Source organism: Corvus kubaryi, unplaced genomic scaffold, assembly GCF_017639235.1.
Source record: "Corvus kubaryi isolate FWS band 111438036 unplaced genomic scaffold, C.kubaryi_AGA036_p1.0 split1-65, whole genome shotgun sequence".
Classification (NCBI taxonomy): Eukaryota; Metazoa; Chordata; class Aves; order Passeriformes; family Corvidae; genus Corvus; species Corvus kubaryi.
In genome coordinates, this window is record NW_024582080.1 from 6,248,705 (window position 1) to 6,267,985 (window position 19,281).

Consider the following 19,281-nt stretch of genomic DNA (forward strand, 5'->3'; position numbering starts at 1 on the left):
CAAAGAGCCCATGTCACAAAGAGAAAGATTCAGAAACCTGGCTGGCTGGGGCCCACTGAAAGAGCTGAAAAGCAGCAATGACTGGGCATAGGACTCACACTGTCCCATAGAAGAGAATATCTGTATGTGAAGGAAGGGGAGAATCATCCCAGGCTGCTAAGAAAGTATACAGAAATTAGTAAAGAAGACCAAATAATCAGAGTTTCACAAAATGCTGCTAAGAAAAGAGGTCACATTGAAAGATTTAATGAGAGGCACTGTAGGAAGCATCATTCCAATGGTTAAATGCTGCTAACTGCAATGTGGACCTGTGCAGGCTGCTGCTACTAGGCAGCTTTGAAAGCTCTTTTTTCCCCAATGGCTTATGCCTTGACCTCTTTTGCCCCAGTTTTAGTGTAGCACATAAATGAATGCTGCCCTACTTTCTATCTATGGAAGTTAGAATCCTCCTTTGCCAAACTATTTCAAATTCCTTACTAATGACATTTGCCCTCAGCAGTAGCCATCACCATCTTTCCACAAACACTCTGGGCATTATTCTCAATTCAATGCATATTCTTACACATTTTCCTCCAAATCAAAGAAAGCAATATATCCTCAGTTCTCCTCTCTTAAATAAATAATAATGATAACATCATCATCACCAACTTAGTTTTCCCCATCTTGGCTTTCATCTTGAGTAGAACACTCCTATCACAGGGCATCTGGTATCAAGAAACTGCATTCCTACGTCATTTATCTGCTGATTCCCTACTCTACTCAATCTCTCCAGCACCTTTCAAATCAATATCTCATCTCTAATACCCCACTTTTCACCCAACCACATGCCTGAGCACACTGTTGTTTTTTCATCGCCTAAACCATACAGATTATAGCAGAAGATAAATAAAACCATAATTTTTTCTCTCCCTTCATCTTTTGAAATGGTTATTGACAGATAAGAGTAAATGCCTTTTGGGGAAAATGCAAAGGGAGTTTCTACTGCCTTTCAGTGCATTGCAGACCAAAGACTCCAGAAAAATGGTGATGCACATCACAAGCATGTTACATGTTACTGAATCTATAGGTATGGCTATAAAAAATACCCAACAAAAGCCAACCCCCAAAAACTTCTCTGCTTAAAATGAACACCTTATCATTTTATTAAATAAGGATTAGAAACTCTTCTTTTCTTGAAAATATCTTCAGTTTACAAGAATTTAACTTTGCTGAATAGAAATATCCTACAAGGAACACAGGAACCTGAAAGTTTAAGGTATATCTACCAAAAACCCAGCTGTTCCAAACCAGACTATTTCAAGGTGCTGTGATCAAGAAGAAAGCTGCTTTACATTATCAGCTTGTCTTCCAAACAAAGAAAAAGCTTTTCAGGGTAAGATTGTTTCATTCTAACACAATCTTTCATATTGTAACACCAACTGAAGTTACCACTATTAATATTGCTACTAAGTTTAAGTTTTCTTACACTGCATGCCATAACTTGTGCAATTGTCTTCTAACTATAGAAAATTAATGAAAAACAACAGGACTGAAACAGTATTACAGAACATTATCTGAAGCCATCAGCTCACTGAATCTGTTCAGAACCACTAACAAATTTGTGACATGCATTTTTTTTTTAAATAACAAAATTACTTCCAAGTAAGCAGGGACAGTGTTCAGTAATACTGCTTTGATTTACAAAATACTGCATTCCTTTGTGTCTACATACATGAGGGATAGAAGCACAGGAAACACAGCTAGCTAAATCCAATGCCTTGTAAGATGTTATCCATCCTTCAGAGCACCTGTATGTTAAAATAACTCCAACATACTACATGAGTACTGGAATACTTATTTGCAGGAGTAGAAATCTGTATTTAGAGGCTTTCGTCCTTCTTACATAGATATGGTACTGCTAGTTCAAAAGAACATACAGTATACATCTTCATTAGAGAAATGAAAGTGCTACTAAAAACCACACCATGACTTTAGTGAAGCACTGAAATAAATGCAGGCATGAAACTTTTTCATTACTGTACACGACCATGTTTATCCTGCCCACACAAATACAATGGCACTTGGGGATCACTGTGAAGAGACTGGCTCTTTTAGACAGCAGAATTTGAAGAACTTTAAAGCAAATTGGGTGGAGGTTTTTTTCTGTATTTCTATGCCAGTTGCCAACATTCAGCTTCTTACTTTTGCATGATCACCAAAACAGCAGAAGCTGTACTGTACACAATGAAGAGGGCATCCTAAGGATTTTGGGCAAACCTACTGACACATCAGGAAGCTTGCTGGTCTGTGGAATAGAAGTCACTTCAGTCAGCGCTAGGATATTGCACCTAAATTAGTGAACAACTTTTGTAAAGGCAACATCCAACAAAGATGCAAGAACTGGAATGGCAATCTGTGAGCACAACAGGAAAAAAGAATGCATTCAGATTCTTCTGCTCCTCCTGATGGATGGCTGGTCTTGGTCAAGTGAATTCTATCATTTCGGTCATTATAGAACCATCAGAGTAGCAGGATGGCCATCTGGAACTCATCCTAGTCATGTGTGTTTGTAGACATGCGGCCTTGATCAAACAGTGGCATACCTGAATGTGTCCCTTTAAAAAAGTATTTGTAAAATGTGTCCTGCAACTACTTGGATGAAGTTAAGATGTATCAATCTCTACACTATATATATTTAAACACAGGTAAACTGGTAAAATTATTCCATCCACAAACTCAGAATTTTGTTTATTGCTGGTATCCTATTTTAAGATCCTTGTATACTCTGTGTGCACAACTGTGAGAATATTCAAATAATGTTCTTGGGTTTGTACTTGTATTTTGCACAGGATGAATTGATTTAAGAATTAACCCCACAGAGTGATAGGGATAAGTATGAATGACAAGTAAACTTGCAGGATTCAAAACCTGCCATGTGCATTCACAAAAGCAGACTTGGACAATCTGTCAAAACCTACACAGGCAAATAAAAGCAGCAAGAAAACTGCACACACACCTCTCAAGTTTGGTGGTGCCTTTTCTAAAGTTATCAGATGACAAATGCTATACCAGAATAATGTATTTAGCATTCAAGTCTTAAGTTTTTTGCAAGTTACTCACAAACTGAGCAATTCATTTTTGGTGAAAATGTCTTTAATATTAGTATCTTTTTGTAAACTAATGTTTTTGTTCACAGAGGTTGAAATGTCAAAACAGCAAATGTCAAAATATTTGAAAAAGGGTTCAATTTTGCTAGAAAATAAAGTCAATTGGCAGAGTCAAGTATAGTTAATACAGGATTCTAATTATCTGAGGTGGAACAGGTATAGTCACATTAGAACTTTCAAACACTTTCATGTTTCCTTTCTATTAGTAGGTTAGCTAGCTCTAAATATTCATTACCTCAGTTGGTGACAAGTAAAAAACCACCAGCTTCTGGAATCAGTGAATTATTTTTAAATAAGTAACAAGATTACAGTCCCTGTTTGGATTTTGCACATGAACTACAGATCACTGAAAGTTTCCTGTTGCACTGCAGCAAGAAAAGGAAATGTAACAAAAGCTTTATTTGCTGCAAAGTACAACAAGATACTTCGGTAATCTCACAAAAATGTCATGCTGCAACTTGTTACAGTGAGTTCAATTTGATCATTTAATGTAATACAGTACATTTTTATAAACTTAACATTATCATTGCAGAAGAGCATGCTAACTGAATGTTAGCAATTTATCTTTTATACATAATTATAATCTACTGTAGCTACTGTATGCAGATCTCAAAATGTTAGTACATAAAATATTCATTTTCTTTATATGAGATGAGGATGAACTCAGAAGAGGTTTGAATAGAAGAATGAAATATCTGCTGCGCCTATTTCTCAAGAAATAATGAATTACACATTATTACCCAAGAAATCAACATTTAAATTGCAAAACTATAGTTTAAATTTACAATGAACATCATGATCAGTAATGGTGCATCAATATTCCATGAAGTTTAACCTAACCATGTTTATGCACATAAAGCCTCAAGAGTCTGCAGCAGTTTCAGCATTAATTTTTCATATTTTTGTATAAAATTGACTTAAAGGTACATCTTCCATAAATGTTTTCAGTGCAATTCTGTCAAAGAGGAAAATATAAAGCTAGCTTTCAATCATTTTATACCATAAAAACCCTCAACAACTTGCATTTGCACTGCTGAAGCGTAAGTAAGCCAGTTCTGTTGTGCCAACTATTTCAAAGTCAATTCACATCAACCATAAGTGACTTTCTAGGCAGTATTTCCCCCATATCTATAGGTATAAATGTTGAAAAGCTGAATACTGGAAGAGGGGGAAAGTTAAGATGAGGCAGCATAATCTAACTGTTTATAATACTTTTTTCTAGTGGTACCAAAAAAAATGTATAATGAAAAAATTCTAAGGGTTGCTTGCTTTACTAGCGACCTTATTGTTTGGAAATTGGTGAATCTGTGTTTTAGTATTGTCCTTTCCTATTATCTTTACAGGCAACCCTGCAACAATAACTTATTTATTGACAGATTGTATGAAAATGCTCCATTATTCAATGAAATAAAATTTTCTTAGGTTAGAAATTGATTTCTCATGTGTTGTCAACTGTAGGGAACCAGAGGGAGAACAGCACCTGAAATTATGATGTGTGCTTGCTAAGCAGAGTATAGTAACTGATATATTTTGGTTCAAAGACAGTTTGTAAACTGTTAAACTGCATACAGGATACTGCTCTATGATTTTGTTTCTTTTGCAGATTATAACTAAAAAAAAACAACCAACAAAAAACCCAACACAAACCAACCTCTCTATTGTAGCACAATATAAAAATGGAGCTTCATTCAAATCTTGAATACCTTGACTGTAATAATTGACAGCTGGTTATTCAACAAAACTTAGCTCTTCATACCAAAAAAATTTGGCTCAACAAACAAAAACAAAACAGAAAGGGACAATAAACTCTCAATAAAAGGATCTCTCATGAGGCAACCTACCATATACTACTGCTAGATACGAGTTTCAAAAAAAACATTACATCCCATTTTCAGCACATTTTTCATAAACATGCAACTTCACTATAAAATACAAAACACTTGGCTCTCAAGAACAGCTTTATAAAGACACACTGCATCAATAAAATTTCTCTTTGTGATTAACTTTACATTGTAATAAGAACTGTATTTTCACTAATGTTTATATATCAGATTTCATATTATAATGTAGTAATAATTTGCTCTTTGTGAACATCATGTTCAGAAGGAAATATCTATACACATTAACATACTAGACTATTAAAAACTCAGTTACAGAATTTTATTGATACAGTAGATTAATAAAAACTGATAGGGGAAGATAAAATGGGTCGGGTATTCAGTACATTATTTAATAACACACTTTTAAAATTAAAATATTTTAAATCCTTTTTGAATTTTCAATGCCACTACAAGTCCAGAAAAGTCTGGCAACAATACTGAGGTGTAAAACAAAACTTCTTTCCCAATTTGCATCTCTTGTATTATTCTATCCAATATTGTTCAACTGTAAAAGAAATTTGGCACCTCTGATGGTAAGTAGGTGCCTGAAGGTAAACACCAGGTTATATTCATGAAGGAAACAAAGACTTTTTTTTCTTCTTCTCCTCAACAAATAGCGGCGAAAGAAAGTGGCACTATTTGTTCAACTGACTTGTTTTTCACAGTTAAATGTCAACAAGAGTACAAATACGAACACTGACAGATATTGCTTGAGATCAATTTTCAACAAACTGTTCTTTTTTTAAAACAATCGATCCAATAAACAGTGGGGTACTGTCAGTTTAAAGCCGCAGATAAAAGCTATACAAGCACTTTATAAGTCAGAAACATTAAAAAAAGAACTATTTACAGTTTTCTTCTTTAGTTCATATGTCTACAAAGCCAGCGCACAGTACACTTCACAAAAATCCACAGTTAATGATATCAACATGTGTGGCTAAAGCTTGTGACCTAGGGACTGCAAATGCAGGGGCAGTAAAACAGGTTTTGTCTTTTCTTCAGCAACCCCATTTGTGCACTAACAGCTTCATTCAGTCTCAAGCTTTATATTAAAAGCATTCTTCAAAGCTTTCACCTGGAAGGCTGGTAACTACATGCTCACTCATCGTCTTTCCCTTTTGGAAGTTCTGCGACGGACCTATTTGGAGAAAAGATATTTTAAATGTTTCTACAGAAAAATTCAAGAACAAATACATTTTATAATGGAAAAAATGCTCAGGCTCACTCAATAATGTTGGAATAACCGTATACAGTGGCATTCATGATTCATTTTGTCACAAATACAAGTTTCATTCAATGACCAGGACCTAACCTCATTTGATGTTACTGAGCCTGCGTCCTTAATGAAATTCAAAACAATCCAGTTTCCTTTCTCAGAGTTTTCATACACTCAGATGCTCCAACCATCAGATGTATCCAAAAGTGTGAAGGCATTCTCAGTTTTATTTTCAGTATGACTATTAACATGGCCAATGTACTTGTATGAAATAAATATAAAAGTGAACTCAATTCAACATATGCTGGTAAGAGGAAGAAATCGGTTTAAGATTCTGTTCCAAGACTCCATGCTTATTTTCCAGTACTATTCAGTTCGTGTGTCTGTTTTGTGTAAAGAAGCTTTATTCACTATTACAATCTAGATGAGAAGAATGGGCAGGAGTTACCTGGAAAATAATTCCCATTAGATGCTACACAAGTCTGGCATACAGATAAGAAAGGCTACACAGGACAGAAACTTCAAGATACTTGACAAAAAGTGGTATTTTGTAAGAAATGCAGCTTCTCTGGGAAACTACAGTGCAGCTCCACTACACAAGAGTGGCAGCTGACAACCACCCCGTTCATTTTAAAGGAGGAAGGTTAAGTTCTAAAAACAGGAGAAGTCGTTCTAAGAACAGAGGCCATTCTCTGATCATCCATGCATAGAGGACACCACAAAGATTGACAAAAAGCTCAGGCACTTCTCTTACATTGATTGTGGAAACTTCCTCTTCTTCCATTACTTCTTCCTGGGGAATGTCATCACTGACTGGTGAACCACTCTGAAACACGTCCATCTCTTCACTGGATTCATTCTCTTTACTGGCTGCTTGTTTGGAACGTCCAGCACGGCTACAATGAGAAGAAAAATAAAGATCAGCTTCACAGCACGTGTACATCTGCAGTATGTATAAACAGTATGAGCAAACATTCTAGTTCATGTTTCATGTTATACAATGCTGCTGTCTTTTACACCTATCTAGTTCATCCATGCACAGAACTGAAGAGAAACTAGGAGGCTGGACGATACCATTTGAAAACAAAATTGTTCCATAATAGAGGGAGCACAAAAAGTTGAACAATTTTGCCTCTATAGACACGGCAGATTTTTCTCTTCAGTGCCACAATACAGGCCAAAAAAGGTTGACACAATGCTAAACAGTGAACAGGAAAAGCCAAACATCCAGAGACTGAATACTGTTGCTGGTTTTGTATCTATTCAATTCCATGAACAGATGTACTCTACTTCTCCAGGACTTTTTACAACAAAATTTGAATAACTGTATCTATGTTTTTTCAGACAAGAAGAACCCACATCGCTACTCATAAAATTAAGACTATAAGGAACCTAAACGCAAATCTTCCAAGCAAGCTTAGGGATAACCAGGATAACAATACCTTAATCAGGATAAACAAGAACAATCAGTCAACAATATCTTAAACTGTCTGTGTTGGTTATGGGAGTTGTGCCACAAGCAAAAAGCACCCATTTGCTTAAAATGAGAATTAGCCAACATCCCTCACCTTCAAAAAAAGCCAACTACAGAAGTATCCAAAACTCCACAGCTGCACCCACATTGCAGTAGCACAATTCAGAATCAAATCACTGAATCATCCCGCTTACTGCAGGTGCAGTCTTGGTGCACCCAAACCTGGGGACGTTTTGGTTGAAATGAAACCGGAAACTCAGTTCCGGGCACACAACAGACTTCAATCTCCAGTGGAGACACAGATCCAAAACAACTGTACTCTAATACCATCACATCACAGAAGTGGTAGGAATTTTCCGTCCTGAGAACCACTAAAATTTAGACAAAATAAAATCTCTCAACTGCATAGCAACTGTGCAACCAACATGCCATCCCTTAACACAAATTAGCCCAACTCAAGTCTTCCAAGACCGACAGAAGCAAAAGAATTGAAAAGGAAGCAGAAGAATTATTCACAAGCTAGGTTCCTCTTTTCACACATCACAAAAATAAGCCTGTTCACATGTGCTAATTGGTAACCCAGTTTGCTAACAGAAACAGGTTATACACTGTCACCCACAGATACATTATCACCTCATAGGCAAAATCCCAAATTCTTATGCCAAATCCATTCCCAAGGAGCCCAGAAAGCTTGAGGTTATATATATTTCTCTTGCAGTACGCAGTGCTGGCTCAGTCTATCAACTTTCTGCAGTTAAAACTGCTGTAGATATGGACATAGGAGAGGGAGAAAGGCTTGACTACAGTGCACTTTGAAGACTTGAGAAATTACTACTGTCTCACCTTTTTCTTGCAGATTTGGAAAAAGAACAGTCAAAATGTGGGTGGTCTGATAAAACAAACAAACAAAAACAACCCACAATTTTTTTTTTAAATGAAGTCTAGAGTAGACCCAACAGCTATGAACCCTGAAACAACTTACTTAGGCTTCAACATAACATACACATGAATGAGAGCTATGCTTGTTACTGATTGTGGGCAGTGATACAGTTTACTGTCTGCTTAAAATGGAGTAAAGAAACACAGCAACTTCACTAAGAAAAGCTAATTAAATATTTAGTAAAGGGTATCTTTGACAAACACCACATAGCACCCAACAATAACTTGTTGGTGTGTCTTCCCTGCATGGCAGTAGCAGTTTCCAAGTCTTGTTCTACTGCATGTGTAGCAGTGACTTCTGGAACAACCAAGACAGTGTTAGGTCCTGTGTTTCTGGTTACAGAGTAAAGGAGCAGCAGAGGTGTGACCTGAGGCAGGGAAACAGAACACTGGAAAGGTCGGGATGTTGTGCATGGAAGATGCCAGATCATGTGATCCAGAGTGAGACCAGAATTTGAAATGAGGGTAACAAGCTTGTTCAGGCAAGGTTCCCTGGTAGGAAAGATCCCTGGCATAAAGCAAGTCAGTACATTACACTGCCAGAGGAAGAGCAATGTGATGCTAACTAAGCCCAGAAGCCAAAAAAACAACAGAGATATACAGTAGTGTCAGACTGTGGGTGTCCCCAACTAGTGCCCCAAGCAATTTATATGAGGTTCTGGAAAAGCTCATTCTCCATGAGCTGCAGTTTGCTACAAGTGGGCAAATAACCACTTGTACACATCTGCTTAGATATATTATCTATACTTGTACAGAAAAGGTAGAGATACCTGTATTTTCCTACAGCAGGCACAAGAAATGAAGCTAGCCAATGATAGAGTTTACCTTCATTTTGGAACTTAATGCATTTCAGAATTTTCAGAAGTTACTACCCTTCACTGATCACAAAACATTTTATTCCAATGAAAATGATTCAAGTGAATAGTAAGAAGGCCACAAATGAGAAAGTGAACATTAATTAAAGGAGAATCAGAGTAACCTTAATTCTCCACAATTCTGTTTCACCACAGTAATGGATTCTCACCCGCTATCCAAAACAAAGAGGACCACTTTCCACTCCTTTAAGTCCTAATAAAGACCTATCTTCAAAGTTATGTACATGCTACCTGAGCACACTAAAATTACTTGCAGCCTCTTGCCCTGCTGTGAGATGTCCTAGGAGAAGCAGCTAAGGAAAACATTTTAGAAATAACAATAGCAATTTATTAACTGTGAACTACAGTATTCTGAAATATTTTCAGTAAAGGTTTGCTTGGGGGCACAGAGGCATTATTTAATTTTCACTAAACACAGATTTAGAAGACTTACACTTTTTTTTGCTGTGCTGGTGGTGTTTGTGATGACCTTCCTCGTCTTTTCTGTGGCGTAGACTGTGCTGATTCAACTGTACTAGTTTCAGATGGTTCTGCTCTGTTTTGAGGAAGACCCAAATTGCAAAGCATCAAATTATAACTAATGTCCAAGGATAAAAAATATGCAGTTTACAAGAAGATGTACTTACCTCTGCTGTGTTCTTTTTGATGTCCTATTTTGCCTGCCTTTTGGTTTTTGTTCAATGTTTTCAGTTTGCCTTTCTTCCTCCTCCTCCTCCTCTTCCACTGCAGCTGCTGGCGGTAGTTTTTTTTTGCTCCTTTTTGATGACTTTGCCACTGGTTCTTCCTTTGGTGTTGCCCCATTATTTGTTCTGGTAGGGCGCCCTCTTCTCCCTTTCTTTGGTGGACTGTTCTGTTCATCCTCACTTTCTATCACATCTTCTTTTAGCCTTTTTTCCTCTTGCCATTGTGTTTCATCAGCTTCTGATACAACTGCAGGTCTCTTCCTTCCCCGTTGACTACCTCTAAGCTTCTGCTCTTGACCCAGTTTATTCAGGTCATCTATGCTTAGTTTCTCTTCTGAATCTGTGATACCTGCTTTCTTCCTTCCTCTAGGCTTCTCCATCTCTGACTGAAAAGGTAAGATTGCACCATTAAGTTAAAAAATTAAACTGCCATTATAAAGAGTCACATGTAGAAACTTCCTCCAACAAGACAGTCTTCAAATTACAGAAATTGTCTCAGATTGTTTACCATATCCATTTCAAAAACATTTGCAAAAATACAAACACACACCTACATATAAAATACTATACTAGAGGGAAATGTTCAACAAAGGTAGAACCCTATCTGAATCATAAGGTTTGAAAACAGAAACTATTCCTTTACCTCTCCATGATCTAGTTCTCTAAAGAGCACAGTGAAGAGCCATAAACAGTGCAAAGATTTCAATAAGCAGCTACTAGGGCCACATCGCTCCAACCAACCCTTACCTCTTGGAAAAATAAGAAGTAGAAAATATTACCCATCCACCATTTCATGGGTATCATGACTCTTTCATTTCATATCATGAAATTGTCCAAAAGTCCAAATATTTACAGTATTTCTGCTTCATACCAATCTTTGTTTCATACTAACACTACTGTATTTCAACACAGTTATTAGTATTTGCCACATTGAAACTTCATCTACATAATCAGTTACATCATTTAAAACCTGAAAGAAGGTTTTCTTCTCTTTACATCTGCTTTGTGACATTAAGATAGATGTCATCTTACATATTCATGTCTCTACTTTAAACAAAAACCTTTTTCAAGAAAAGCAGAAAGAGAATCTAGAAAGGATGTGAGGGGGAAAAGAAAGTGAAGGACAAAGGATTACACTAGAAGACAGTAAGAAAAATGTTTGAACAACGATGACATCCCCTGTCAGTTCATGTCTTCAGTGACAACCTCATTATTGCCCACTTAATTTGCTTTTGCAGTCATCATGCACATCTGTCACCGCAGCTCCTCTCAGCCAGTAAGTAACTGCAGCCGATTTTCAAAGTAATGTTTCTCCCTGCGGCTAAAAAGTGTTCCACAACCTTACAACTAAGGTGTTACTTTATGATTTAATCTGGACAAATATCCTGAAGTGACACCTTCAAAACATGGACCTTCTGCTACCCAGTTAAAATCCTGCTTCTCAGTTAATGCTTGCTGTAATCTGCTCCCCATCTCCAAAAAACCAAAAATGAGTTCTGAATCCATGACCTTGAGTAACTCGCTTACAGATTCGAAGTGGAATGATGCTCTCAAAAGCACTCAAAACACCGACCTGTATTTGCTCCATCACTGAGCTTTCTCAGTTACCAGTTCAAGCTAATGCTTCTAAACATGAATTGCATGCCAGGAGCTGTCTGGACTGTCAGACTTATAGGTTTGGGGGTTTTTTTGACACGAGATTCCCGATTTTCCTGATTTAATTATAAACTGGTTTGCTTTTCCCACAGTATAAGATAGTTATTTATACTTCAAGACAAGCAAAAATGCAGCAATTTTTACTAGTCAGTAGCTTATGTCCCAAGCAACCTAGAAAAATGCACCAGAATGACATAATGAGAGAAAAGAGAAATGTCAGAGACAGTAAAAAGAAGTAAAGCAGCAGTGACATCAGATACAGGACATCCTTAATGCAGCCTAGAAAATCCAATTCTAACAAATCTGATCTTACTATTTTTTCATGTGTATCCCAAATACTACAAAATTAACAGACTGTCAACTGCTATTAAGGCACAAAGAAGTGACATTTACTAGTGGTACAGGAAATTATTATTATTTGACCTGCTTTTAGAATTACAATACAATTATAATTTTCTTGGGTAGTTTATTTTTCTCGACTCTGATACAGGTATAAATACTGCTTAAGATAATATTTAGCCTGCTTATAACTTCTTTTACATATTAAAGCACTACATCTGAGTGAGAGTCCAAATAATATTTTACAGCCTCATTAGGAACCTTTCTTATTACTGAACTACATATATAAATCCATTGGTAAGAAGGAGTAAGGATACTACTGCTCTCCAAAGCCTAAGTAACCTTGAGGACATGATTTCGTGGTGGACTTCACTGTGCTGAGTTAATGGCTGGACTTGATGACCATTAAAGGTCTTTTCACACCTATATGATTCTATGAGAAACAGAACGTTTTTTTCCATTGTATTTTCATGTCCAACTCTGAACACATTTTCCAGTAGTTAAAAATATCAGCCTGGTTTCATGTTTCAGCATATTTTTTGGAATGATCTCAAATATCATCACATTAATTTTTAACAGCTCACCCTTACAAGATCAGAGTCGTCCCTTTTGTCAGTTTTCTTTCCTGGTAAGGGTGAAGTCAGTGTGAATTCTTCATTTTCACTGTGGTCCATTTCAGTACTGTCAAGCCTAGGATGAATAACCATGTATTTACCTCATTATTATAATATATGGGGCAATCATTGCAAAAAAATACTAAGAACAACAATCTTCATATAAAATCTATTATTAAACTACAAACAATTTGGCAAAAGGAACTTTCCACTGTAGGTACTATAGATACCACACACCACAAACCACATCATCTAAGTCTCAAAGTCTCAAGACAAATGTTTTGATCATAAACCACGTTCAATTTTCTTTTCTCACTGGGAAAGATAAGCAGTTTTTTTAAGAAGAGTCTGAGTTGCAAGAGATCTGTGTTTGATGGCTATAGGAAAGTGTAGGCAAATGTATGCAAAGATCCCCACAGACAGACCAGCCAAAGCACACACACCTTCCTATGGTGAGTTTTAGGCAATAAAAGAGCAATTCAAATTTCCCTCTGTTTTTTGTTGCTTTTTACAGCAGCAATTTCATTTTTATTTCAGTTTGTACAAACTGTAAATGTGGACAATAATGCCTCCTGTATATATAAAACACTGAGACCCACAGAAAAAAGATACTGCACAAAAGCCAATCCACAAGTCATTTCAATTCATCTGCAGAAGCAACATTTTTAAATACTACTGCATGTTTTTAAATGAAAAGAAATTTGCTTTGTGTCGAAATGAAAAGTGATATTCAAACACACAAACTCAACTCCCTGGCCTGAGCACTGCACAGAGGGTGAAAGATGTTCTCACTCCTGCAGGTGTAAAATCTGTAATAACTGGGATGCAACTGGAAGCTTAGGTTTTATACATTCTCTCAAAAGCTGCAAATCTCCCTGTACATACTCAGATAGACTGAACTGGAAATATTGTGCATCCTGAATCATTCCCATCACTTCTCTTCATCTTTGGCTTCTCCACCCAAACCACTAATCCCTTTAAATTAAGAGAACTGGAGAGGTCATGAAGATGACTGAATATGTTAGGCTGTGAGTGCAGCATTTTTTAAAATTTGATCTCAGACTCATTTTGCTGGATATAGAGAAGAATCTGGAGTCCATCTGTCGTTAGCCAATAATGTGAGCCTGCATGATTTGTAAGAAATGAGCCTTTTGCAGACTTTCTAGTGGAGAAATATTTCTTGTAAAACACTGCCCTACAATTAAAATTAATATTGTATATTAAATTGTCACAGAAGTACCAAATGAGAAATCTTATATTCAAACATAACATTTCCTAACAGTCTTGAAAGAACGTGAAAAAGTAGAATACGAATAGTGGAGGCTATACAATCTCTCACTGTCTGAAAAAAAACTTAATGAGACTTTCTGTTTTTAAAACAATGAACATAAGATACAGAAACTGATGAATAACCTACAAAACTGACACAAAATAAGCTATAAAGATAGATAACTAGAAGATGACTTATGTAGCATTACAGTACACTCACCTCTTCATCACAAAACTAATCTAAAATCCAAAAATATTTGTCTGCAAAGCCCAGCACAGTGCAGAACTGGAGGAGGAAGTCAAGCAGGACCACCACAATGGCCTACCAGCTCTCCCTGGCTGGGATGTGTGTGTAGCATCACAGCCAGGTTCCCAGGACTGCAGCTGTGTGTATACACACACACGTACATATATACGTATGGGGGCGGTATATATCTATCTACCTAAAACACACTTCAAAAAACCCAAACCCTTCCCTCAAAAAACTAAAAACATATGAGGCTCTCCTTTCCTCCTTCAACCAATTCTGAATGTAATTTGATTCTGGTTTTTTTTTTTTTTTAATGAAATTTATTTCTGGAGTTGGAAAGCCAAATTCATGGTTTCAGTTATACCAATGTGGTACTGTAACTTTATTTCAATGTAAGATAGAAGAATTCTGTTTTTTACTTAGAAAACATAATAGAAGTATTCAAAGTTTCCATTACAAATATTTGAAATATCAAAGTTCCTTTGTTGTCTACCAACCTCCCTTTGATCCTTCCTGGAGAGCTTGGATTTGAGCTGCTGCTGGCATTGCTTACAGTTTCCATTCGTGAAGATTTGGATTGAGACTGCTTGCCTGCTGACGAAAGAGGCTTATTAACTGCTCCAAGAACATTGGCTGCTTTGGGCTGAAACCAAAAATATATTTCCTTTATTTTAAGCTACACGTTCAGATATTGTTAACATGTACTATGCTTAAAATATTCACAGATTTCACTTTCTGCAATCATTATCTTAATTTTAACACAAAGTGATAAACATTTTCATATGAAAGCTACAACAGACACCAGAAGGAAGCTGAGGGAGCTGCAATCAAATAACTAGCTGCCACCAAAGCTGGTATTCTTCTCTCTACCCTCAGATTCTATCCTCTTCCCGTTGGTAGTACTGTGGGCTCACAGGACTGTGCAGTCAGTCACTGCATCACTTTGTGTGCCATTTGCTTTCTGCTGATTTGTCTACCTGAACCAGCTCCCCATCTGGATCAGATAAGCACCTGGCCTAGCGAAGCAGAAATAGCAGTAGGACGGCCCTTTCAGCAAAGGAGACATTAAACTGGCAACCACATTAGTTTCAACTGGGAATAAATGAGAACCTCAAAAGCCAAATACTGTGGAGAAGATCCTGATACTTCTTGCACGGATTTAAAGATGTTAGGCTTTTAATAAGTGCCACAACGTCTCCAGACACTGGTGAGCTTCAAGTTATTAATTTAACTGGATTATCTTTCAGTCCTGCCGAATGCCTCCAGCTCATGCTAACTTTTGAGAGAGTAGAAAGAGCTCAATTACTCCTAAAGAGAATGCCAAACACCCATGTACAAAAATGCTGAATTAAAGACCATTCCCTATGTTTCTCACTACCCATCTTTTCCTTCAATATTAGATTCTAGCTATGTCTGCAGTTAGTGACAGCTACACAAAGTTCAACATGCACATCATATCAGCCTGGAGTGTTTCTTTCTCAGAGCTGTGGACCATAGAAGTTCTAGTTATACTTTTAAAACCAGAGGGGAATTTTATACTTACAAAGACTCATTCTGCACTGAGCAAAAAAAAAAAAAAAAATAGCATATGCTTTCCAAAAATAAACCTTGGAGAACTAAATTCAGCTTAACAATTTGCATCTATTAGTTTAGAACTAAATGTTAATCAGTAAGTGTATGCTGAAAGAGCTTGAAAGCAAAGAGATTTTCAAATTCACACTGAACTGACTTCGTACTAAGGAGGGACTAACAGGGCCTGCACTACCAGCTGCTCCCTTGCCACAGAACCTACACTCAAAGCCTTCCTGCTCTCAGTGTTCCCTGCTTATACCCACTCCACTAACACCCACCCAAGCCAGTCTTCCACTTGCAAAAATAAGACTCCCCAGACCAACTTTCATTTCATGTTCCTCTTGTGATAGTGAAGAAACTGAAAATTCTGGTGGTCAAATACACCTCTCCTGTTTGTTACAAAGTTTCAAATCAACACAAGAAGAGCTAGAGTACCTGGCACTAGAAATTAAAAATAAAAGTTAACTTAGGATTCAAAAGAATTTCAGTGATGATCTATTCCAATCCATAAGTGTTGACTTTCAATTTCTCGAAGAGAAATCTGCTTCTTTTCCTAGCTTGCATTGCTCCTTTATTAGTAAGTTACTGACAGCTAAGGCTTCATTAGCAAAGTTAAGGGTAATGAAGATGCTGCAATTTCGTTCTTTCTCAAGGTAAGAAATTAATGTTCTTTGTCATCTAGAACAGGACGCATTAATCCAGATGAAAACCACAGTGTGTCACTTCCTTTACCAGATTTTAATTTTATTCTGAAGAGTACCTGGGTTTAGTTTTAGTGAAGAAAGAACACTGCCATTTAATACACGCGTATTCTGAAAGAACAAATTAACAAAACTATAGAACAGTCAGTTATCTTATAAGATACTGTAAAATGGTATTCAGCTTTGCCAAAGATTAAACATGTGATTTTTAAAATATTTTGTTAGTTTTCCATAGCTGTCACTTTGTATGCAACACTGTAGTCTTCTGCAGTCTAAAAAGGTTAACTATTTTGTAAACTTGACAAATATTATGGGTTATATTGGGGGTTTCTTGGACTCTCTCCTTTTAAAGACAACAGGCTTTGCCTACTGTCGCCACAACCCAGTACAGACAGTAGCAGATTTCTCTTCTACCCATCTCTTTCTCTATACCCAGAAACAATCTGTTCTCTTAAACACAGAGTTTCATTAATTACATGCTAGTTTTCTTTAAAAAACAAAACAACCACAAAAAAACACAAAGAAAACAAACAAACAAAACTATCACTCCCCAAAAAAAAGACAAAGCAGAATGCAAACACAGCACCAAAAAAAATCCAACCCCCCCCACACCACACCTACCTTTCCAGGGGTGAAAAATGACTTCATTTCCGGAGGAAGGTAATTTTTGGTGTTACTGAAATTCTGAAAAAAAAAGGGGGTGGGAGAAATTACAGCAATAATCAGTGAACAAGAGATAGATGTAGATACACACACTCTGGAGACTGCACTGCAAGATTTTATTTACATCATTTATGCTTTTGAGTTTTTAAACCAGAGCAGTAATATGGAGGAAGGAAGACTGGGGGGGAAGAGAAATTGGAGTGTGCACACATATATAATATATTTATAAAAACATATACACGCATTTTCAACTACAATATAAGAGGGAGAAGTCTGAAGCTACAAGAAATATTTAAGAAAAACAACACTGAATTACAACTAACAAATATTTAAACAGACTTATCTCAAGAAAAATTAAATGCCAAGCTATACCTTGTCAGGTTGAGTAAAATATCTGGCTGGAAGTACAGGGTCTTTAGGGGATTCCAAACTGTATGTTGTACTCTTTGACATAATGATATTCATTGCTACATCACAGACTGTATATAGTTTCTGTAAATAAAAAAATTTAAAAATCAAATAACACTTTAGAAGTTCATCGCAAATCTTGACAAAAGATAGTGTATCTTTTGTGCACAGGAGCACAAGAAATCACTGTTTAAAAGCAATCATCTTAAACATTTAACATTAGCCTGCATCTTAAACAGTGTCTCTCAGGATACTGAAACACAGACAGTAAAGGCAAAAGCATTTTAAGTCTAACAGCTGAAGACAGTTTGTTTTCATGATCTTTCTATACTTAAGAATAGTGCTTGCCATAGTTTCTAAGACAAAGCTAATTGAATGAACACACATATCCCACCCACCCACTACCCAAAAATCATCTCTGAGGGAAAAGCAGAAGAGTGATAAATCGCAACATTATGTGATGCTAAAACCACCAAAAAAAGGTTAGATACATGCACTACACAATACACACCAGAGATTTCTAATGTATTTTTCTTCCTCTATTAAGTTTACTCTTGCACTTCGGAAATTAAATACTAAAAAGCACTTTAGCAGATGATTTAAACAGTCAATTTTATAGTTTATATCTATTTAGCGTTCAGTAGTCTTACTGAGACAGAAACAGAAGAACTGAAAACTATTATGACTCCCTTGCAAATGTGCAAGAATTACTGAAGCACAGGAAAATAACTGCCATCTAAACTAAAATAAATATAAACATTACAGTATATAAAATATCATTTCATACATACAATTCTATTGAAAGAAATTTTGAAGTTGGTGTATAAACAAAAAGCAACTCCTTTCCATTAGCAGGCCAGAATTAAATGCAATTTCCAATCAAAAAGTATCACCTACTTCATTCATTTTTTGATCATCTGGTCCTTGAGCATCCTTAGTCTGTTTGATATTTTCTACCATTTTTCTGATAAATGCATGACTGTTATTTTCATTTTTAGCCATTAATATTTCCAGTATGAACCACAGGCACCTAAAGGAGAAACACAGTATCCCGCATGAATCAAAGTACAAGAGAAATTCCTTTAAAAAGCACATTTGAGAAAGTGATTTAGTCCAGCTTTTACTAGTATTATGAATTTGAACCAGTCTAACTCTGGGAAAACAATTCTTTTGGAAAAATGAAATAAAGATGAGCAAAAGGTGAAGGGTTCCTATATAAAATATCACAGAGCAAGCACTAAAAAAGCATCTATACTATTTCTCTCAATATTTTACAGAAGTAACTGGCATTATTATGCACACTGGACTGTGTAACAGGGCACCACAGTGAGTTAAAATTCCACTTAGAATAAAGTTGGAAATAACACTATTAAAAGTGGTCTTACTCTTTAATGTCCTTGAGTTGTTCAATGTCCTGGACTTTGACATAATCTGGGTCATGAGCTAGAAGATGGATAGTATAAGGAACAACATACTCTGGTAGAAGTGACAACAGTTTCTCTGAAAAGCAGAAGAAAGATGCATCAAAAAACTACATACCAAGAAGTATGCTTTTCTGCCAAAGAGGAGAGGGCAGATTTTGAGGTCAGCATGCAT

The 19,281-nt window shown here is 36.4% G+C and overlaps 1 protein-coding gene across 4 annotated transcripts in view; it reads right to left on the reverse strand.

Moving 5' to 3' along the window:
* Window positions 1-3,110: 3,110 nt before the first annotated feature.
* Window positions 3,111-19,281, reverse strand: part of PDS5B (PDS5 cohesin associated factor B) — a 101,267-nt gene continuing 85,096 nt past the window's right edge. Inside the window, exons 26-35 of one of the 4 annotated variants that reach the window (XM_042014080.1) lie at window positions 19,071-19,185; window positions 18,583-18,715; window positions 17,650-17,769; window positions 17,236-17,298; window positions 14,839-14,984; window positions 12,799-12,898; window positions 10,157-10,599; window positions 9,964-10,065; window positions 6,997-7,138; window positions 3,111-6,164 (exon numbers count right to left, since the gene is read on the reverse strand). In XM_042014080.1, the coding sequence (XP_041870014.1) occupies window positions 6,129-6,164; window positions 6,997-7,138; window positions 9,964-10,065; window positions 10,157-10,599; window positions 12,799-12,898; window positions 14,839-14,984; window positions 17,236-17,298; window positions 17,650-17,769; window positions 18,583-18,715; window positions 19,071-19,185 (1,400 nt within the window). In that variant the 3' untranslated portion in view covers window positions 3,111-6,128. Of the gene's footprint in view, window positions 6,165-6,996; window positions 7,139-9,963; window positions 10,066-10,156; window positions 10,600-12,792; window positions 12,899-14,838; window positions 14,985-17,235; window positions 17,299-17,649; window positions 17,770-18,582; window positions 18,716-19,070; window positions 19,186-19,281 lie in introns of all 4 variants that reach the window. The other 3 variants (XM_042014079.1, XM_042014082.1, XM_042014081.1) reach the window with 3 other exon arrangements.